Source organism: Andrographis paniculata, unplaced genomic scaffold, assembly GCF_009805555.1.
Source record: "Andrographis paniculata isolate CXL003 unplaced genomic scaffold, ASM980555v1 Contig70END, whole genome shotgun sequence".
Classification (NCBI taxonomy): domain Eukaryota; kingdom Viridiplantae; phylum Streptophyta; class Magnoliopsida; order Lamiales; family Acanthaceae; genus Andrographis; species Andrographis paniculata.
In genome coordinates this window covers 697,170-720,112 of record NW_026137607.1, presented here as the reverse complement: position 1 = coordinate 720,112, position 22,943 = coordinate 697,170, and the positions used below count along the sequence as shown (strand labels likewise).

The window sequence follows — 22,943 nt, the reverse complement described above, 5'->3', positions numbered from 1 at the left end:
TAAAATTTTTAAATATAATTGATAAAAAGTTAAAATAGATTAGAAATTTTTAATAAAAAAATATATTTACGTTAATATATCTTATTTTTAACAGTTTAAAATATTTTTAATTTATAATATATAAACAAGTTAAAAAAAAAAAACTGTTTTTATAATGATTTATTCAAATATAAATTCCAACGTTTGGCTTTTGCGTATGCTTCAAGCTTCTATTTATTTTATTTTTTTAAATCAATTCAAACAGGTGGCTACTCAGTTTATTCCGACACTTTTGAAAAAATCTATTTCCTCTGTCTCATATTACCGTTTGAGTCTGTCTTATATATATTTTGTTTTTTTTTAAATAATAATAATTACATATTTTAATTTCACTCTTTTTAAATTTATAATACTTTTTTAAAATTTATAAGTTTTTTATTTTAATATTAATTTATAATTATCTTTATTAATAAATTTTTTAATTATTTACTAATGGTATCTTCAATCATTTACAATGAAGAGGACACAAAAGGTTGTATCCAATGAGTATAATACTTTTTTTACACACTTACTGTGTTCATATCGTCATTTTTGTTTATCCCTTTATATTATCAATTTGTCATAAAATTAATTTTATATATTATCTTTTTATTTATTTTAAATTTTTAATTAAATTTTCAAAAATAATCATATTTTTTTCTTTTTATTTTTGTTGAGCACCAAATAAGGTTAGAGTTTCAATCCAAGATGAATGGATAGGTCCAATGGCGATCCAGTGGTGGCCATACTCATTCGGTCAGATGGTTGTTGGGTTCAGGTCGGTCGGACGGTTGAGTCTATGGTCAGTTTTCATCCGAGTTTGAACTTTTGGCCAGTTGGTTACAAAGGTAATCGACGTGAAAGCGATTTTTGACAGTTATCGACGTGGAAGCAGTATTTTTACAATTATCAACGTTGAAGCAGTTTTTTGAACGGTTCAATGATAACCGACATGGAACTGGTTCTGCACGGTTTTGTTTGATATGTATATAAGCAACCTCAGAGAGCGGGCATTTCAGTCGACATCAATTTCAGAAAAATTTTCATTGGATCGTCATTTTAGTTTTCCACTTATTTTTTTCAACTTTTCTTTTTGCTTTAGCAATGTTATGTACCATCTAAGGATCTATGATCTCAAACACCCTTCACTTAAATTCGAAAAATTTACCATCAACAATTTTTATAATAATATATTTATTTTTTAAACTTTTTGTATTTTTATACATACATACACATATTAACGCAATCTAATGCAGTCCATCCGCCAGCGACGGCGACGACGAATACGACGTCGTTTCCGACTCACCATCATCCCACCGGCTCATCCCAATCTGTTCAAGCTCATTAGCAACTTCAGCCATGGAGGGTCTCATCTCCCTCGCAAAAGCTAAGCACCTAAAAGCCAATTCCGCAACCTTTCCGACAGCCTTCATTGTCCGAACATGGTCGCCGCCGTCTGGCGGTCCAACGATATAAGGATCGACAATCTCGTCGAGCCGCCCCGTCCCGATCCGGTCAACCACCATCGCCGCCAAATTGACGTCGGTCCCGGCCCTGCCGAAATCGACGGCTCTCATCCCCGTCACGATCTCCGCCAGCACAACTCCAAAGCTGTACACGTCACTCTTGTCCGAAAGCTGAAAATGCTGATGATATTGCGGATCGCCGTATCCCGGCGTGCCCTGCGGGGCCGTCGACACGTGGGACCCGTCGATCCTCCCGGCCCTCGACAGCCCGAAATCGGCGACTTTCGATTTGAAATTGTAATCGAGCAATATGTTGCCCGATTTGATGTCCCGATGGTAAATTGGCGGTCGGACCGCGTCGTCGTGGAGGTACGAGACGGCTCGCGCCGTCTCGACGGCGATCTCGAGACGGACTTGCCACGGGAGCCCGTCGCCGCGTTCCCGTTGGAGATGCTGCAATAGCGTCCCGTTGGGCATGAATTCGTAGACGAGGATTTGCTCGTCGGCGTCGATGCAGCAGCCGAGGAGGCGGACGAGGTTCGGGTGATGGACGGTCGAGATTAATTTGATCTCGTTGACAACTTGTTGAATAGTGGAAAAGTCTCGACGCTTGATCTTCTTGATCGCGACCCATTCGTCGCGGTCGAGCTTTCCCGAGTACACGGTTCCGTAACCGCCGGTCCCGAGCCTTTTTTCGTCAGAGAAGTTTCCGGTGGCTTCCGCCATTTGCTTGTAGGAGTAGACGGGGATCGATATTCCGGCGGCGTCGCGTAATTTTTTAAGTTTTTTGGCGCCTTTCCGGAGCTTCAATTGGCTCCGAAAAAGGAAAAAGAGATGAGTGAAGAAGGCTATGAGTAAAGTAATCGTTGCCACACCTGATTTACATATATATATATATATATATACATATGAATTAGTAGTATATAAGAATAGTTCTAATATATAGGGACATCCAATTAAAAAATAATAATTTTATTAAATATTTTATATTTTACTATAAATATCTTACTTTACGTTACATTATTATTTTTATATTCAAAAGTAAGGATAAAAATATTATTACACTATTTTTAACCATCCACTATCATTATTGTTGATTTTAGCATAAGATATATGTTTGTGTATATATATATATGAAAAACAATATGTCTTGTGTTACAAGATATATATATTGATATATAAGGGTCATATTTAAATTTTGCTGTAATTGAATATTTTTATATTTTTATAAATTTTTGTACAAATGTTCTTCTATTAGTATTATAAGACATTAATGAAAGTATTTTAACAATTATTTCTTAATTTGTACACATTTTTTATATAATAATTAATATTTAAATACACAAAAAATTAATGAGACTTTTAGAGCCGGACGAAGATAGTAATATCATGAATTTAGTAGTTATTTAATTTGATGTAAATATATATTAATACAATGTTTTAATTATAATTTTTTTTATTTAATATAAAAATAAAAAGATAAATATGTTATATGATATATTTTTTTCTGAAAAAAAAAACTTAAAAAAAACACACATAAGTTTAATAAAAATTTATATGGAATTTCTTTTAAAAAAATGTTAATAATGGAATTGGAAAAAAAGATGATTCTTATAGATCATCTCCATCCCAACACTATTAATAACACTGAGTCGTGGACCTATACCATTTTCTGGCATTGCCTTTCTCTGTTTTTTTTGAAAAAAAAAGTTAATAATAAATTTTTATATTTTTAAGTTTAACTTTTAGATTTATTTTTTATTTTTTTATATATTTTTTAAAAAATATTACTATAAATTATAAATATAAAAAATTATTTAAAATAATAGAAAAAATTGAATATTTGTAGAATAGTAATAAAAAATAAAATTAAAGTTGAAATAAAAGTACTGTAACAATTATTTAGAATTAAAACTGTATAGATGAAATTTATAAATTGAAGATGGCCTTATTACCTCCTGCTATAAGTATAATTTTTGCGGTGCGTCCACAATGTAATGAGATGAACTTCGGTCGGCTGCATCTTTGGGTTTCTGCTTCGTCAACTCAAATTTTAGATAATTTTCTATGATGATGCATTGATGCTCATTAAATTTAATAATTATTATTTTTATTACATTATTATTTTTTTATTTTTTAAATAAATTTATAAAAATAGTTTCAATTAAATATTTTAATTTTAGAGACGGATAGAAGAAGTATGTTAATATGCGGTGGGGTCTGGTTTTGGCAGCTTATGCACCATTAGGCATAAAATAGCGCCCATAATTTCAAGCTACGTTAAAATAAAATCATATACAATATAGGTCAGGAAGAAAATTCTACTAAAGTAAAGACAGACGCCCTTCATAATTATTACTGTATTATTATATTATTTAATTTTATAATATTTTGTGTTGATATTTGAATATTAATTAAAAAATTAATTATACAAAAAATATTTTTAATATTAAATATAATGAATTAAAAAATAAATATAAATTCTTAAAAATGGACGAAAAACAAAAAAAACTTTTTTATAAAAAAATAATTAATGTAAAATATTATTTGTAGACTGAAAATTAGAATGGAATGGAAAACGAATTATAAAATCTTACCATTCCGGCGGCAGCCGAGGCCGCCGGAATATCCATCGCCGGCGAATCCTTCCCGGCACCGGCAGCGATACGCCGCCGGATTCCCTTCCAACGACGTCGTAACGTTAACACATCTCGCGTTTTGGGAGCACCGGCAATCACCCAAAAGCCACCACTCAATTCTCATCATCTGAACGTCCAAGGAGACCGACGGCGGACTTCCCGCCGGAAAATCCTCCGTCGATATGGCGGAGAACAACGACCGGCACCCGGTTCGGGTGAGATTCTCGTAATCGATGAACCCGGTCCGGTTGATCGCCGGTTCAGAGTAGCAACTGATGCTGTCGTTTCTCCGGCCGCCGCAGTCGTTCAACTGGAAGGTCGTACGGACGTCGGTGGTCGGGATGAAGCACGCGGCGGGGCGGCGCGTGCAGTTCTGCAACAGGACGGCGTTGCGCGACGTCGGCGCGTAGTTTTGTGTGAAGAGGCGGCGGAGCTCCTCCACGGGGCGGCCGCAGATCGGCGGGAGGTTGATCAGAACGGTGTCGCCGGAGATGGATTGGACGGGGAATCCGGCGGCGAGGACCGCCGCGTCAGAGGAGCAATTCAGGCGGATATGGCAGGCGGCGGAAAATCCGAACGGGAAAGGAAGCGTCCGGCCGCCGCAGGTTTGGTTGCAACCGCCGCCGCCGCCGCCTCCGTCCGATGATCGACAGGGAAGAAAGAATATGGCGAGAAAGAGGATTGGAATCGGAGATTTGGGGTTCATGTTTAAGGATGTATGAAGTTTTAGACAACTGTGGAGAAGAAGAAGAATTTAGAAAAATAAAATAAAATAAAATAAATTAAATATAGATTAAATTAAATTAAATATAGAATACTATTAGGAATTATATGGTGAAGAGTGAAGACAAAGAAATCGTGTGATGATTAAATTAAATTTAATACTCCTTCCCTCCCACATACCATGTTTGCTACACCATAGACACGGTATTTTAGGAGGGGTGTAATTAATAGATAATTAATAATATATCTAGTGAAAATAATTATCCTATAATATAAATAATTATAAATTAAAATTAAGATAACTAATTAATTTAATTAAAATTAAAAATAAAATAAAATTTGAAATTGTGTAATTATTTTCTAAAAAAAAAAGTGACATGATACGTGAGACGGACAGAAACGGCAACGTGGACATGATATCTGAACCAGGAGTATATAATTGTTTCTTTAAATTTAGTTTTGCGTTCATACGGTTGAATGTAATAATTAGCAAATCCGACCGTTGAAAAAAAATCATACTATTAGGCAAACTCTATGTAACAGATTCTGTCGAAAAAATAATTACCAGAGTTTGATCAGTGACTTATTTCTTATAGTATAATTGAATTTATGAATTATGTGGGATGTGTTTGGTCTGTGTTTTATACTTTTTTTTTTTTTTTTTTCATAAGAAAAAAATAAGTATATTTCATTATATATGAACAAAAACCATACAACATCAATTTTTACACTAAAATCCTTTTAGATATATTTATACAATATTTAATAAATTAAATTAATAATGAATTCATATTAATACGTATAATATTTAGAATTAAACATCATATAATTTAATAGAATATATCCGTGCACAGTACAATTAACACGTTAGTATACATTAAATTTAAAATTAAATGTAGAATATGATATTTTGTGCAAAAATTAAAATCATTGGAAATAGGTTTTAAAAAAAAAAAAAACATAACCAATTTGAAATTTTGAATATAAAAAATTTTGAATTTGAATAATTGTATAATGTGATATAAATAGGTGTCGACGTGATGTTTTGAATGTAAAATTAATTTTTAGTATAATATAAAAAATAAAAAACGATTTGATATTTTTAAGAAAAAAAAATGGAATGAATAGTAAAAATCTAATCCAATCCCCAAACAAACGCACCCTTAGAATTGTGGTCATTTTCATGGAGTTTGATTTTGACATGCATCATTATTCAGTTAATCCATCATTATTTTTCTTCCATTATACAATCTTTGTTCACATTACTTTTCCTTGTAATTATTTACTTCCTCCCTCCACCTCTAAAGTTACAGTTATTTTTTGTGTTATTATATTAACATTAAAAATATTTTTATATTTGTATAAATTTTTATACAAATATTTTTCTATAAGTATTATAAAACACTAATAGAAGTATTTTTATAATTTTTTTTAATTTATATTACGTTTTGATATAATAAAACCTTTAGAGTCTATGATTTAGTATATTTTTTTGATAGGAAGGTGTAATGATTTATATTTATATATATACAACTGATGGGCCAATTTGCTCCAATGGGCTTGGGCCATGTGGCTAAGGATTTTTCATGACCTGAGAAAAATATGAAAATAATTTTACACTCATAACTGCGTCTTGATGAATAATATATACCACCTGTCTACATTTTTTATATTTATATACTCCCTCTCTCCGTCTCTTAATAATTTATTTATTTTTTTATTTTGGTCTGTCCTATAAAAAAATATTCTTTTCCTTTTTTTAGTAATTGTACTATCTACCTAACATTACAAATACCCTTCTAATTTACAATATATTACACAAATGTCATTACCTTTATATCATACAATACTAATAGGGTTAATTTAGTTTTTGTACCTTTATTTCTACTTTATCCCAATATAATACTAATATTCCTAAAATCTCATGCATAAACAAAATGGATAAATAGATTGGGGACGGAGGGAGTAAATATTAATTTAAGGGTTTTTCAGATTTACACCGATATACACTTTTACTTATACATGCTTTAATATTTTTCATCTTTCTATATGTAAATTTTCAATTAATCCATGGAATATTCTGAATAAAACTATTAAGGGCGTGTTTGTTTGAAAGATTTTGGTGGATTTTTTATTTATATAAAATATTTTTTTCAAAAATATCAAATCAAATACTAATTTTTTATTTTTTTATATTATATTAAAAATTAATTTTACATTCAAAACATCACATCAATTCATATTTATATCACATCATACAACTATTTCAATTCAATTTTTTTACTATTCAAATCTTAATTCAAAATCCAAACCCTCAAACAAACACACCCTTAGGCCATCTTCAACCCATCAACTTCATTTATCCCGTTTTAACTCCAAATATACAGTTGTTACAGTAATTTTACTCCAACCATAACTCCAATTTTCACTATTATTCTTGTTGGGATATGAAGCCTGATTATATCCTAAAATCTAGGGATATGATTTGGATATTATATTTTAGATTTTAAAGATATGATTTGGATATTATTGTCAAAGGCTTAGGCTATAAATATCCATGTATTCTCACGTTAACAGGTGCCTGCGTACTTTATAGTAAAATTCCTGACTTGGCAGCGGCCCCAGACATAGATCATCGTGATCGAACTGGGTTACCAAATTCTTGTGTTATTTTGTCTTTGTTGTCTCGTTTTGATTTCCTGGAATTTCCGTAACAAGTGGTATCAGAGCCTAGTTCGTTGATATGGTGGATTGAGAGGAATCGGACGTTGGATCATTGGAATCCCTTGTGACCTGCGGAGGTGCCTTGTGTCAAAAGTCTCCTGGCGGTGTTGGGTCGGTCCCGACTGGTAGGTCAGGCAGCGAGTCCCTTTGTGATAGGCGGTGCAAGGTTGGTAGGGAAGGATAAGGGTTTCGGCAAACGCAGCGGAATATCCGATGTGCTCTCATATCAAGTGAACCTTAGGTTTGTTTGTGGGAGTCAAAATGGGTGATCGTCATGTTGTCAAGGTATTCGATGGTATGAACTTCGGTTTCTAAAAATATGCATATAGAAGATTACATTAATGGTAAAGATCTAGATGCGGTATTGAAGGAGAAATCCAAAGACATGGATGAAGCCGAATACAAGAAGATCAACAGGAAGACGATGAGTGCGGTTCGACTAACCCTTTGGGAGAATGTCTCGACTGAATTTAGATTTGAGGCAAAAGGAAAGTGTGAAGATCAAGTCAAAGTTGAAGCCGAAGAATAAAGACAAAGAAGATGCAAGTCAGGTGGTATGTTGGAACTGCAAGGGGCACTTGAAACGACAGTGCAGGGCGCCGGAGAAGGATCAAGGTTCAGCAAATGCAACGGAAGAGATATCTGATGCGCTAATTCTGAGCGTCAGCAGTCCAATGAAGTCATGGATTTTGGTCTCAGGAGTGCCATTCCACTCATGCAGTGATTCGGGAATCATGGAATCCTATCCACAAGTAATTTTGGTGTTGTCTATCTTGCAAACGATGAGACACTAAAAATTGTAAGTAAAGGAATGACTCGAATCAGAACACCGAATGGTGGGGAGTGGAGATTGGATGAGGTATGTTGAAGTGAAAGATGAAATCAGTCTTCAAGTGGGAGATTGTTGGGATATGAAGCCTGATTATATCCTAAAATCCAGGAATATGATTTGGATATTATATTTTAGATTTTAGAGATATGATTTAGATATTATTGTCAAAGGCTTAGGCTATAAATATTCATGTATTCTCACTTTAACAGGTGCCTGCGTACTTTATAGTAAAATTCCTGGCTTGGCAGCGGCCCCAGACGTAGATCATCGTGATCGAACTGGGTTACCAAATTCTTGTGTTCTTTTGTCTTTGTTGTCTCGTTTTGATTTTCTGGAATTTCCGTAATAATTCTTCAAATATTCATTTTATCCTATTATTTTAAACAATTTTTTATTTTTATAATTTAAAATAAAATTTTAAAATATTTTTAAAAATAAAATATAAATTTAAAAATAAAAAATTTATAATTTTAAAAATTAAAAGAAATAAAAAATAAAACACACACAAAAAATGACGCTTGCTATAGTGCAACACCAAAAATAGTGTTGCAAATGGCGCTCGATTGGAGTTTGATGACGGTAGAAATGGAGTTCAGACTTCATAATTGGGGTATGGTTGGAGATGCTCTGAGTATTCATAATAAAACTAATAAGACCCGTTTGGATTTGCTTATGACAATTGCTTTTGGCTTATAATTCTAAAAAAAAAAATTCCTATTTTTATTGGCTTATCCTCAAAAGCACAAACAATTTTTTTTTTGAATTATAAATTTATAATTTTTATTTTAATTAAATTTAAAATATTAAAATTTAAAAATATAAAATTTAATTATATAGTACATGTTTAATATTTTTAAATATAGTTTTTAAAATTAAAATAATTTGTAGAATACTAGTATTATTTAAATTTAATTAAATTTTCATTTTTCATTTTTATAAAAAATAAAGTTTTTTTCTAGTAAAGTTTTAACGAGGCACATTCTTCGTATAAAAGCATCCAAAGGAGAGTGATATAGACGTAGTGTCTACATATATATTATGCAGTACACACGTCGATGATTCGTGGATGCTGTTGTATCACTTTCATAGCAAATCTACACCTATAAATATATGTATGCTTACTTTTATATACAATATATAATAGTGGTTAGTGGTGGGGATAATTAATATTTCTATTGGTTAATCCTATACTAATATTACAACAAATTAATATATAAAATTTAATAAATATCTTGTCTTCGATAATTTAAAATTTTTAAATATAATTAATAAAATTCTAAATAAATTAGAAAATTTTAATTAAATATATTATTTACATTACTATGTCTTTTTTGGTTATTTTAACAGTTTAAAAAGACTTTCAACTTTATTATATACAAATATAAAATCGAACTGGTCTGCTTTTGATTTCTATTTTTGGCTTCTCTCCAAACAGTCCATAAAAGTTATGAGAATATATACTAGTTTGTTGGTTGACTCTTTGTATACATATTTTTATTTTGGGACGTGCACTTACAAAGTAATATTTCATTAAATTTTCTATTTTTTTTTTCCACAAATACCCTTACTTTACATCACATCATTACTTTTATATAAAAAAATTAAGGACAAAAATATCATTACACTACTTTTATCTACCCACTATAATTAAAATACTATTATTTTTTAAATTATGTGCCAAAAATAAATGTATACTTATTGTTTGGACGGAAAAAGTACATAATAATAATAATAATGTATTTTTTTTTCCCAAAGTTATATAACTAAAAGAAACACTATGAATTTGGAAAAATTACAAAAAAATATTCATTATGTATATTCAATTATTATTTTTATTTTTTATTTATCTCGTTAACAAAATATATTTTATGTATATACAAAAACCTTTATTTTTGTACTCCACAAGTCATGTTCATACTATACTAAATTTCTTAGTCTTTACTTTCGGTTCATTATCTATGTTAATATCTTGAATCTAGTTTGTAATTTCGTTCAGTTTTCACGGGGTCAAGGGGGGCGAACCCTTGCTTGGGTTCGGGGGCGGGGAGCGGCCCTTGGTCCGACGGTATGCATATCGAGCTTTGAAGTTGGTATTGAACTGAATCCGTATGATGTATTCTGTTTGTTTATTTTATTAAGCTTAGAGATATGAAACCGATATATCGTAAAGGTCTTCAATAAATTTGTTCTCCATCTGTCTGTGAATGTAACCAACGCGTAATCGTAAAATACATCAATCTGTATTTTCTTCATATTTATATTTATTATTCGAGATAAATCTATATCTTCTTTACATTTTTGTTTATTGTTCGATCATTAATCTCGTAATTCGTCTCAATAATCTATGTTTTACTTTATTTTTCAACAAACACAAAAAGAACACACCACCGTATATAAAAGTAAGTTCCATTCCCAATATAAACGTTAATGAAAGTTTACAAGTGGCCAAGACACTGTAGTACAAAAAAAAAAAAAAAAACATTTATTATAAACTACTAATGCACAAATGTAATTTGCAATAATTTATAAAAGTGACGAAGCTAATCTAATCAATTAATTAAGCTAAGGGGCAGCAAAAGCATCATCGGACCATCGAATCTCCTGACCAGTAGAACCACCATTTTTATTCTTATTTTGGTCACTGTAAATATTATTACCAAAGGGCGACGGAGAGCTGGTCGTGAAAAGAGCCTGCACCGCCGATTTCACCTTGTTCAGACGCTTCCGGTGGCGGATGCGGCGGAGCACCGCCGCCCTGTCGACGGGAACGGCCGCCGGATTCAAACACAACCGCCGGCTGACGTTGCTTTCTTCTTCTTCTTCTTCTTCTTGTTCTTCTGTTTTGCTCTTGCTGTTGGTATGATTTCCGGACACTAATTCGGAAGTCATTTTTGGTTATTAATTAGATGGAAGTAATTAATGAACTTAACGTCTATTTAAAGATAAGATTTTGAAGGGTTTGTGCAATTAAATTAAATAATTAAAGTGGGTCGGTGCTTTAGATTCTTGTAACGTATTAAAATATATATATATATATATAGTTAGATTCTTGTGGCACGTGATTTTGTCGACTACGTTAAGCAATACTTAATCATGCTATAGTCAAATTTAATCAATATTAGTTCCGTAAAAGATGGTCTGATAGTGTACGGATGAACTTGTGATCGTGAAATCGTAAATTTGAACTTCGACGTCTCACCGTCATGTCTGTCGTACATGATTCTCCTAATGTGACTGTTTTATTTAGCAGTCGCAGATTCGCATTTCCTCTAAATTAAATTTCATCTCTCCATTTTAGGTAGTATAATTTTTTATAAATATCAACAACCCTGCTAGAATATGAAACTTAAATTTTTTATATTAATCGCAAGAATATGTATATATTTATAGTTATTAGTATATTTTTTATCTATTGTTATTTAGTGTCTACATATATATATATATATATGCCTATATATATTGAAATTCTTTTTTTTGGCCAATTCAAACAATAGCGATATAAAATTCATTTAAATAAAGCAAAAACTTTACGAATATTTTAAATAAGACAACTACCATAAATATAATATATTATTTATAAATATATCTTAACAAACTCAAATTCTTTGATCCCGATCCAACCTAAAATCTCTTAGACCCGGATCTTTTGAATATAAAATTGATTTTTAGTATAATATAAAAAATAAAAAAATAGGTGTTTAATTTAATATTTTTTTGGGAAAAAAATGAGATAAATAGTATATTTATTTATATATTTGAAGACTTTTATATAAATTGCTTTTTTATTTCTATATTTGAAGAGTTGCTATTTGATTTATTTTTATTCTATAAAAACATAAGCCTTGTGTGTTATGTGTAGAGTTGGAGAATATTTTTGTTGTCTTCGTTGTCACGCACTTATAGTGAAAAGTTAAACATTGTTATGTCTACTCCTAATTTAATTATGATTATTTTATAATTTATTCAAATAACTAAAAAATAAAATATACTACTAATTAATTAAAATAAAAAATAAATAGGTGTCGCGATTTTATTACCGGGAGATGAATTAAAAACCCATAAAACTACATCCACCTAGAAAGAAAGAAAGAAAGCATCCCCAAGTAAACCCTCCCTGACCATTGTATTTTATTTTATGTTAGAAACTAAAATTAATTAATTTTAATTATATATATTATGATCAAAATTAATTTTTCTTTTTAATAATAATAATAATAATAAATAAATAAATAAATAAATAGATATCGCCATTTTATTACTGGATTGATGAATTGAATCCATAAAATGACATCCACTGTTTTTAGATTAGTTTGATATTTGAATAATATAATTTTTAAATTTAAATAATTGTATAATATGATATAAATAGATATATTAATTTAATATGATATTAAAAAAAAAAAAATGAACTGTTAAACAGTAAAATTGTCATAAAATCTTCAAAAACAATACACACGTTTACAAAGAAAGCATCCCAAGCAAACCCTCCCTGACCGTACACGTGTCAAAATCCTACAATCCGATGGCACTCCCATCTCTTCCTCCCAATCCCTCCTACAACACCGCTCCATCTCCCTCATTTCGGTCGTCGGCAAATCCTTCTTCCAGACCTTCCAATCCCATCGGAAATGTCACAAAATTACACAAACTCCAATACCGCCGCCGCCTAATTAATTAATATGTATAGCTCCAAAAGAGGCTACCCGACAGTCCATTCCGATCCCAACATCTCCTCCTCTTACACCACCGCCGCCACCGCCGCCGCGCACGATGAATTCGCCGCCAGGAACAGCTGCGTCTCCTCCTTCGATCGCGCCGGCGCCACCGCCGAAGGCTCTCCGATGACGACGTCCCCATGGAACCAGACCTCCCCCTTCGCCAAATCCCCATGGTCAAATTATTCTCCGGCGAATCTCCCGCCGACAGGCCTCATCGGAAGCCTTGTCCGAGAAGAAGGCCACATTTATTCCCTGGCCGTTAACGAGAAGCTTCTCTACACAGGCTCCGACAGCAAGAACATTCGTGTGTGGAAGAAGATGGAGGAATTCTCGGCGTTTAAATCCAATAGCGGGCTGGTGAAGGCGATTGTGATTTCCGGCGACCGGATATTCACCGGACATCAGGACGGGAAGATTAGGGTTTGGAAAGTGAGTTCCGCGGCCGGCGGGGTGCACAAGCGCGTGGGGACAATGCCGACGTTTTATGATATACTGAAAGCGTCGATCAGGCCGAGGAATTACGTGGAGGTCACGCGCCGCCGCAGCGCGGTGTGGATTAGACACGCCGATGCTGTTTCGTGCCTGAGCATGAATCGGGAGACGGGGCTGCTTTACTCGGCGTCGTGGGACACCACGTTTAAGGTTTGTTATTACTGGCCTTTAAACTACACATTATTATTATTATTATTATTATTATTATTGTGTGCTCTTTTAATAAAAGTGATTGTTAATTTTTCTGGAATAATTTTTTATTTAAAAAAAATAAAAATATTTTTTGATAACAGTAAAGTTTGTACGCGAAGGTAAAGTATTTTGAATAATTCTTTTTAGTTTTTATTTAGAATTAAACATCAATTTTGAAGTTTCGCGCAAACCTTATATTAATACAGAGAGTGTTCACACACGTAATATTTTATATATTTTTACTAAAAACAAAAGATATTATATAATTTATTCTTATATATTATTTTAAACCACTTTTTATATCTATAATTAATATTTTTTTAAAAATATTTTTATAAATAAATAAATTAATTAATTAAACGTCAAAATTGCAGCCCCCGGTTGAAGATGGCCTTGGCCTTAGACACGGTTGTGTAAGATAATTCGATAATTTGTCTAAAATACAAATAAAGTAATATTCCTTCTATCTAGCTGTAAGATTTTCATTTGATATTTGCAAGTGGACTAAGGTAAAATAGTATTTTATAAATATATAATTTACTAAAATAATTTAATATGTAAAGTAAAAATTGAGTGTATTTTTATATTTAGTTGAAAGTTATTTTTCTAATAGGAAATAAAAAAATTTGATTTGTAAAAATTAAAATGTGAAATGAGAAGTATATTAGTGGAAAGAGTAATATTTTTGTAATTTTTGTAAAAGTGAACATAAAAATATTTTGTTTATATACTATAAAATATTTACTACATTAATAAATTGATACCCTTTTTCGTGCGAAATAAATTGTCCACTTTAGCTGGATACGAACAAAAATAAAAAAATGGACAAATTATTAGTTGAGAAGGAAGAATATTTTTTAGTGAATGAAATGAAAATGATAAAAATATTTTTTTTAGTTGAGATGAGAAAAAAAATATAGTACTACCTTGGTCCACAGCTAATCTATTCATTTGCATTTGAAATCATTGTTTTTAACATTAAAAATATTTTTATATTTGCATTTAGAATCATGTTTTGATATAATAATTAATATTTAAACATCAATATGTAAAAAGAAAATAGATAGATCGACTGTTGACATAGTATATTTTTCATACAGGATTTATTATTATTTTATTTTCCAACAGGTTTGGAGAGTGGAGACGTCGAAATGCATCGAGTCGGTGGCGGCGCATGACGACGCCGTCAATTCCGTCGTCGCCGCCTCCGACGGGATAGTGTACAGCGGCTCCGCCGACGGCACCGTCAAGGTCTGGAAACGGGAGCAGAACGGCAAGATTGTGCGCCACGCGCTGACGCACACTCTCCTCAGCCAGGAATACGCCGTCACGGCGCTGGCCGTCGGCGCCGCCGGCGCCGTCGTCTACTGCGGCTCCTCCGACGGGCTCGTCAATTTCTGGCTCCGTGAGAAGCACCAGCTCTCGCACGGCGGCGTCCTCCGCGGCCACAAGCTGGCGGTGCTCTGCCTGGCGGCGGCCGGAAATAATTTGGTGTTCACCGGCTCCGCCGACAAGACGATATGCTCGTGGCGGCGGGACGGCGCTGTGCACACGTGTCTGTCGGTGCTAACGGGGCACACCGGGCCGGTGAAGTGCCTGGCGGTGGAGGCGGAGTCGCCGGCGGCCGGCGGCGGGGATAATAAGTGGGTGGTGTACAGTGGAAGTTTGGATAAGTCGGTGAAGGTGTGGAGCGTGGCTGAAACGACGCCGTATTGGCCCGGAGATTATAGTTGGGACTCCGTTCCGTCTGCAAACCACTGATCTATCCAACACTTTAGACAGTTTAGTTGTTAGTATTAATTATTATTTATCATATATATATGATTGTAAATATTTTTGTGAAGATTTTTATTTATTTTTGTACTTTTGTAAATTTGAGTGTAAATGCGTATGGATCATCGGTCACACTTTGGCTAGTGTCTATAGGTGTGTTTGTTTCTATATAGTTTGGATTTTTAAATAGTAAAAAATTAAAATTATAAAAAAAATAATAATAATTGTTAATGTGATATTTTAGAAAAAAATAAAAAAATTAAATAGTAAAAATTTACAAAAAAAAGTAAATAATAAAATACATATGTCCCCCCACCCAGTAGGGACTAACACGAGGTGAAATTTTATTTTTTTTTTTTATTCTAATTTTTATTTGCAATTTAATTCATTTATTTCGGATACGTTTTGAAAAAAATTAATTTTAATTTGATATTAAAATAATATATAATTAGATATTTTGTATATATATATATTTTTAGAAAAACATAGAGTCGAAATAATAAAAAGATGAGATCCGGAGTCAAAATAAACAAATCCGAAAAAATCCAATTTCTTATTTCTATAATTTGTGTCTGTTACATCTTTCTCTTACCAAAATTGGGGTGTGTTTCTTTAGTCACCCAATATAAAACCAATGTAGGATGGGATGTATTGTTTGTGAAACGAAAAAATATATATATACATATATTTTAAAAATATACCGTTTAAATAATAATATACGGAATTTTAGCGACTAAAGAAATATATCCAAACTTTCAAAATGTATACTCCTTCAATTTCAATACAATAGTTTTGTTTACTATTTTTATTTTTATTACATAATTGCCACTTTTTTTACACTAATACACTCAGAAGGGTAAAAAAAAATTTCATCTATATTTTTTACCAACTATTAATATAATATCAATATTTCTTACATCTGGTGTCCAACTCAATTAAAACTATAGGTTTGAGACCGAGGGAGTATTAAAGAACTAAATAAACACTCTTGTCTACATGTACGTGTGTGTGTGTATATATATATGCTTTCCCTTTGTATCGGTCTACTTAATTATTATGATTAAAAATGATAGTATAAATATATTACTAGCTTCTTTGAGTCATATATATAATTATTTTGTTAATTTTATATTTTTGTATTATATTTTTATCTATAAAATATTAATATACATGTATTAAAAAATTCCTAGGAAAACAGATTTCAATGGGTATGTTTTGATGTAGTTCGGAAAATTTTGTTTGAGTTTAGTATTAAAATAATGTATGATGAGATGTTTTGTGAGAGAAATAAAAAATATATTTTATTTCAAAAAACGTATAATTCAAATAGTAAAAATATGACGTTTGAGATTTAATTATTATAAATTACACTATTTTAGTAAAAATGTACAAAACATCCTATAATTTATTTATTGCGTGAAATTCCCTCGTGTTAATGTAAAATTTGCATGAAACACCCTATTTGTCCAAAACTAATATTTGGTTCTAAACAAATTTCTAAATTATGCGAGTTTTATACAAATAAAATACGTAGAATATTTTAAATAATTTTTTTTAATAAAATAAATAAATAATTGATTAATAATCTATTTTTATAGTTTTTATAAAAATAAGATAAAAACTTGTCTCCAAAAATTATAAAATGAAGTATTAATCAATTACTATTTATGAATTTTATTAAAAAAAAATATTTAAAATATTTATTATTTTTTATTTGTATAAAATTTTTGAAATTTAAATCTTTATTTAGAATTAAATATCAATTTTTGATAAGGTTTCACGCAATTTTTACTAAAATATAGTCGACTAGCTCCAACGTAGGCTATTGCCTTATAAGAGTGTTATATAATTTACACTATAAATTATAATTATTCCATCCGTTCTATTGAAAGGTTATCATTTTTCATTTTCGTCAGCTCCCAAAACAAAATTATCATTTCCTTATTTAGTAAATATACTATTTACCTATAAGAAATATCATTCCAATTTACAATATATTACACATATGTCATTACTTTTATATTACACTATACTAATAAAGATATTTTTGTCTTTTTTATTATAATTTAATATAATACTAATATTAAAAAATACATGTGGAAAAAATAAACGTCGTTCTGTCACCGGACGGAGGGAGTATTTTATTTAAAAATAAATTACTCACCCTAAACTTAACCTACCTACCTACCTACAGCCCTGCGCCTGCCCATCTTCCTCTTCTTTTTGCCTTTTCCTTTTCGGTTCTTCCTTTTACCTTTTTACCAGTCGCGGCTGTTTGCAGAGTTGCCATTGTTTCCCGAATCACATCACAGCCGGTCCGCCGTTCACGGCTTGACGCTCACGCCACGGTCCGTGTACGGTTCGGTTTTTGTATGAACCCTAATCCTCTTTTCAGGTTTGAATATTAGAACAACTTCTGCATTTTCCGTGTTTGTTTTCGTGGGGTTCTTATATGCCTAGAAATTTAAATTTTCTGATTTCATCGTTAAACTTATATGTTCATTTTCATCGTTAAATTTAAGTTTTAATTTTGGGTTTTGATTTTGAATATTAAAATTTTGAATTAAAATAGTTGATTGATAAACCCTTTTTATTAGGGACACTGGTTTTTTTAGATAGCATATATTAGTAATTTATTAATAATAAGTTATGCTATTAATTTATTATTTTTTATATGAATAATATTATTGGTATTTTAAAAATTTTTAAGATTATATCTCTAAAAAAATATATTGAATATTGATATAATTCTGGAGATAATAAAATATTATATAATACAAATAAATAAAAAGTCATTACTATAAATTAGTTTTATAAAAAATGAGAAGTTTTAAATATAGATAAAAAATTATGTTAATTGAAGAGAGAAATATAAATAAAGAGATTTTGAGTGGATCCGGTAATATTGAAGTTTAAGTAAATTGATTTATATTTGTTAAAATATGTTTAAGATTGATAAAAATAGAAAGGATATCTTTTGTGGGCCGTAAAAAAAAAAAAAAAAAAAGGAAGAATTGGTCATGAACGGAGGGAGTACTTTAATATAATAAAATAAAAAAGTATGAAATGAAAAATAAAATTAAAAATGGTAAAATATGGTAAAATATAAGGTTACAAGGTTATGATGTAGATTTTCGATGTTTGGGCCGACTTAGTTTATAAATTGGCCCATTTTGATTTTAGGCCCAATATTACGAATCCAAGGCTCACATCTGCGATCACCGCCATCGTCCGCCATTGAAGACGGTGCTTCCGATCCCTCCAATTTGGCGGAGTAGCAGAAGGAAAATGACGCTGTTTCACTTCTTCAACTGCGCAATTCTGACGTTTGGCCCTCACGCCGTGTACTATTCGGCTACCCCTCTGTAAGCTCACTCATCGCCTCTTAATCTGTGGAAGTTATTCGCCAGATCTGGTAGAATCTTCCGTAGTAGCTATTGCCAATATTTGAATTCCCGCCATTAGAATTGATTATATGCGATTGTTGTTCCTGATATGTTCTTTGAAGTTTTGAACGTGTGCTGTAGATATCGCTCCAAGTTGAATCGTTTTATTGTTAATTGAAACATAGCAATGAAGTAACTATTTGGTACTAAGCTAATTATGCTTTATGTTGAAGTTTCATCAACACCGATCGTGTGCAGGCAAAGCTTAGCACCTAATTACACCAATGAAAACTCTGTTATTTTGAAAATTTGCAGATGTTGAGATGTACATTCAATGCTGTTTTGCAAGATTGTATAGTTTATCGTTTGGTGATAATAGGAAAGTTGAAGAATCTTATAGTATCTATGTTAACTTTCTTTTGTGAACAGATCTGAGTATGATACACTTGGTACTTCAATTAAAGCTGCTGTTGTTTATCTTGTGACGGCATTAGTAAAGGTGTGTTACTGTAATCTAGATATCTGAATGGTTTGTACTCGAGTTTCTTCTTCGTTGTCGCATTTTCTTAGTTGTCGTGTTTCTGCTTTCCAGCTTGTATGCCTTGCAACTTTTCTTAATGTATCTGAGAGCGACAACTTTGATCCGTATCAGGTATTATTTCTATTGATCTTGATCAACACTCTGTATCATTCTATTTTGTTGTCATTCCAATCCACGTAACATGGAAGGCGGCACTTTTGTTATCGTGATTTATTGAATGTCATGGAATAGTTTGGCTGTGTCTTCTAGTTTTTAGAATGTAGAACAAACTTTTCATGCTAACGAACTAAACTCTGTACCCTTTTGTGTTGGAAAAGGGATTTTGTATTTTCCGAAATTGTGAACAATTGGATTGCACAATGTTTAGGAAATCGCCATATGAATCCATTTATTGAGAATCATTAATTGAATCTTTAGCTTTTCTTAAGCTAATGCTCTCTCCATCCGCCAAACTTATGTCACTGTTTTTTTGTTATCTGCTAAACTATATATTTATAATATATAATTTTATGATATCCCGCTACATTTTTATTACCCCTGCTTTAAGAAACAATAATCAATTGGCTATTATTTTTTTTTATAATACCTCCACTTTACTTATTATCTACTTCACTTTTATATTCAAAATATCATTATGTCTTAATTTCCGTGTCCAAACAAGAATGCTTAAGTTTCGTGGATGGAGGGATTATCATTTTTGGTAATCTGAACTGGCTTATCTGAAGCTGTGTCTTTTGTGATTGGGTGGAGGGTTGACGGGTGCAGAGCTTGGTTTACGAGCGTGTAGGATATAGTTTTAGCCCTTATTGGATACATCGTTTTCATTCCATTTCCTCTTTCCAGGAACTGTTGAAAGCTACAATTGGGTTTATAGATGTCGCCGGGCTTTATTTTGCCTTGACACAATTAACTCACAGAAACATTTCGCAAAATCACAAGTTCCAAGCTGTAGGACTTGGTATGTTATTCCAGAACATTTTCTCAGTTATAAGGACAAAAACAACAGATGTCCTAATACAAAAAACCGTGCAATCCAGGTTGGGCTTTTGCCGACTCTGTTCTCCATCGGCTGGCACCTCTGTGGGTCGGTGCACGAGGTTTGGAGTTCACTTGGGAGTACATCTTACAGGGCCTTGAAGCAAATGCAAGCCTGGTACAATGATTTGTCTTGCATTTACTGTCCGCTTTCGTCATCTTATTAGACTTCTCATATTGAATTTGTGTTTATCTTTCTGTAATGCCCTCCAAATTCTTCTAATCTTTTTATACTAACCATTTTCAACTAATGGATCGTTTTCCTATCCTTGAAAATCTTGGCTCGTTTCGTATCTCAGGTGCTGAGTATATCACTAGCGGCATTAGGCTCCCTAATGTGGCTCCGGAAAAACAAGCCCAAGACTTTAATTCCTATCATTTACATATGTGCCGGGATCGCAGCTACAATGCCATCAATCACAAGGTACCATGTTGGCTTGTGTTTTAGTGTGTTTTGGATTCAACTTCTCTCAATGAAAACTAGGGTGAACACGATGTTTCAAATTAAAATTAATTATTAAATATGATGTAATTTCAAAGAGAAAAATAAAAAAAAAAAAATTATTGTAGTTTTAAATCATAACAAATTGTGTTTGGTTGTAAGTTTGAGAGTTAAAATTTGGGATTGAGAAAAGTAAGAATTTGAACTGGAATAATGGTTTAATGTAATATAAATAGATGTTTGACTATGTTTGTTCCAATGTTTGAGAATTGAATTTGGGATCAAGAATAGTAAAAATCTGAATTGAAATAATTGTTTGATTTTTATATTATTTTGGGAGAAAAAATTAAAGAACAATCGGGGAGTCCCGAAGGAAATGTTTTCCAAGCATTCATTTATTTATTTGGTCGTATCTCGCTATAATATAAACTTGATTTTGCGATTATGTGTTGATGTAGTTACCTAAAACGGGGGCTTGGATGGCATTTTCCAAAGGTAGTAGGATTTGAGCTCTTCACTTCTCTGGTAATGGCTTTCATTAGCTGGCAGCTATTCGCCGCCTGCCAGAAACCATCTGCTTAAGGGATAGGATGGATCATCGAGGAAACCATGAATTTCGGAGAGTTGGTTTTAGTCATTGTTTTTAACTTCAATGTTTCCAATTAAAATTGTATCAAGGCTGGGCTTCATGCAATTTTGAATTTGAAGGAGATTTGATTATAGTTTGAATGTGTTAACTTTAAAGTTAAACTAGTTATATGGTCATTTTCAATGTTTGGAAATGGTTGATAGAAGGCCAGTTAGGCTAATATTTTAAATGATTCCATCAAATTTATTGTTTTTATTTGGCAAGGTGTTATGGATTTTAATTATGAAATATTGAATAGTTCGAATCTATTTATGTATACTCAAATTCGCAATTTTCCAACATTCATTTTATACATATCACATCTAAGATTCTAAATTTATTTTTCATTCATAACATACTTCTCATGATTATTTCAAAATTTAACTAAGACCATAGCTCTATTTGATGAACTACAAATTTCACACACACACTGAGATATATACATATATATATGTATATATATATATATATTTTTGAATAACAAAGAGCAATTCAAGAACCAAAATACCCTAAGCAAATGCCACAAGTAGAGTGACACACAGTACTGTTACATTCAATTAACCATAACAAAGCAAATGCATGCATCAATAGAGTCATAACAACATATGAATCTGAGTTCTACAATTCAGGCTACTGGCCTGGTGCTCGATGGTCGAGAACCATGCCCGACACCGGGACTATGGTCGAGTGTTGTGGGGTGAGCATCTACACTCTCCCCCACAAGCTCATCCACTCGAACCCCCTGATTATCACGAGAGACTTCATCTAGTAATTTCCTCTCATAATTTCTTATACCCAAATGTATGTTTCTACCGATTGCCTTGTTCGCCAAAACCCTCCCTTGAATCGGGAGAATTCCACCAAATAATACAAGGGAAAGTAGAAAAACACAAGTTGCAATAACCTTGGCTTCAGCCATGATGTGCACTATTTTCTTTTTATTGAAAAGGGATTCAAGAAAATGAGATAAACAAGAACTTCCAATGTGATCTGTAATGCTCCGTTTTGTGAAGTATTTATAGAGCAGAAAGATTGGAGGATGGGATCACTGTATATATTCTCTTGAAAACAGTATTTCAGATTGCAATAGTTATGAAAAGATTCATTTAGTGTAACTTAATAAACTATCCAATCTAAAGAACTTCTCTTGGAAATTGAAAGATACCGTAAAATGGTCAACTAGGGATTGTCTTTACAGCCCACTTTGTGGCTGTCTGTATCTACACATTTAGTCAATCTGAATTACATTTGTTAGCTAAATGGATCATTAGAAACTATTGTGGGATTTGAACAGGATTTATTTGGTACAAACACAACTTTAGGAAATCAACATG

At 31.9% G+C, this 22,943-nt stretch overlaps 3 protein-coding genes across 3 annotated transcripts; 2 read left to right on the top strand and 1 right to left on the bottom strand.

Moving 5' to 3' along the window:
- Positions 1-1,207: 1,207 nt before the first annotated feature.
- Positions 1,208-4,846, bottom strand: LOC127264441 (wall-associated receptor kinase-like 14). Its single transcript, XM_051293978.1, has 3 exons — positions 4,082-4,846; positions 3,440-3,517; positions 1,208-2,359 (listed from the first exon to the last, which is right to left on the bottom strand). Exons 1-3 carry the CDS (start codon positions 4,827-4,829, stop codon positions 1,266-1,268), a joined length of 1,920 nt encoding a protein of 639 aa, XP_051149935.1. The 5' UTR covers positions 4,830-4,846; the 3' UTR covers positions 1,208-1,265.
- An 8,235-nt stretch (positions 4,847-13,081) lies between these two features.
- Positions 13,082-15,612, top strand: LOC127264346 (protein JINGUBANG-like). The gene is made up of 2 exons (XM_051293826.1): positions 13,082-13,762; positions 14,933-15,612. The coding sequence occupies exons 1-2, from the start codon at positions 13,082-13,084 to the stop codon at positions 15,563-15,565; spliced, it is 1,314 nt and encodes a 437-aa protein (XP_051149783.1). The 3' UTR covers positions 15,566-15,612.
- Positions 15,613-18,784: 3,172 nt separating this feature from the next.
- Positions 18,785-21,886, top strand: LOC127264393 (uncharacterized). Its single transcript, XM_051293876.1, has 7 exons — positions 18,785-18,942; positions 19,393-19,462; positions 19,556-19,615; positions 20,348-20,462; positions 20,542-20,657; positions 20,839-20,963; positions 21,440-21,886. Exons 1-7 carry the CDS (start codon positions 18,866-18,868, stop codon positions 21,561-21,563), a joined length of 687 nt encoding a protein of 228 aa, XP_051149833.1. The 5' UTR covers positions 18,785-18,865; the 3' UTR covers positions 21,564-21,886.
- Positions 21,887-22,943: the final 1,057 nt, after the last annotated feature.

Bases quoted from the DNA above. Each gene is read 5' to 3' on its own strand.
- LOC127264441 (XM_051293978.1), bottom strand. From the start codon at position 4,829: ATGAACCCCAAATCTCCGATTCCAATCCTCTTTCTCGCCATATTCTTT. The intron at 3,518-4,081 runs GTAAGATTTTAT...TTGACGAAGCAG, and splicing joins CCTCGGCTGCCGCCGGAATG to AAACCCAAAGATGCAGCCGA. The intron at 2,360-3,439 runs GTAATAAGGCCA...TATGTAAATCAG, and splicing joins AATTATACTTATAGCAGGAG to GTGTGGCAACGATTACTTTA.
- LOC127264393 (XM_051293876.1), top strand. From the start codon at position 18,866: ATGACGCTGTTTCACTTCTTCAACTGCGCAATTCTGACGTTTGGCCCT. The intron at 18,943-19,392 runs GTAAGCTCACTC...TTTTGTGAACAG, and splicing joins TACTATTCGGCTACCCCTCT to ATCTGAGTATGATACACTTG. The intron at 20,964-21,439 runs GTACCATGTTGG...GTGTTGATGTAG, and splicing joins ACAATGCCATCAATCACAAG to TTACCTAAAACGGGGGCTTG.
- LOC127264346 (XM_051293826.1), top strand. From the start codon at position 13,082: ATGTATAGCTCCAAAAGAGGCTACCCGACAGTCCATTCCGATCCCAAC. The intron at 13,763-14,932 runs GTTTGTTATTAC...ATTTTCCAACAG, and splicing joins CGTGGGACACCACGTTTAAG to GTTTGGAGAGTGGAGACGTC.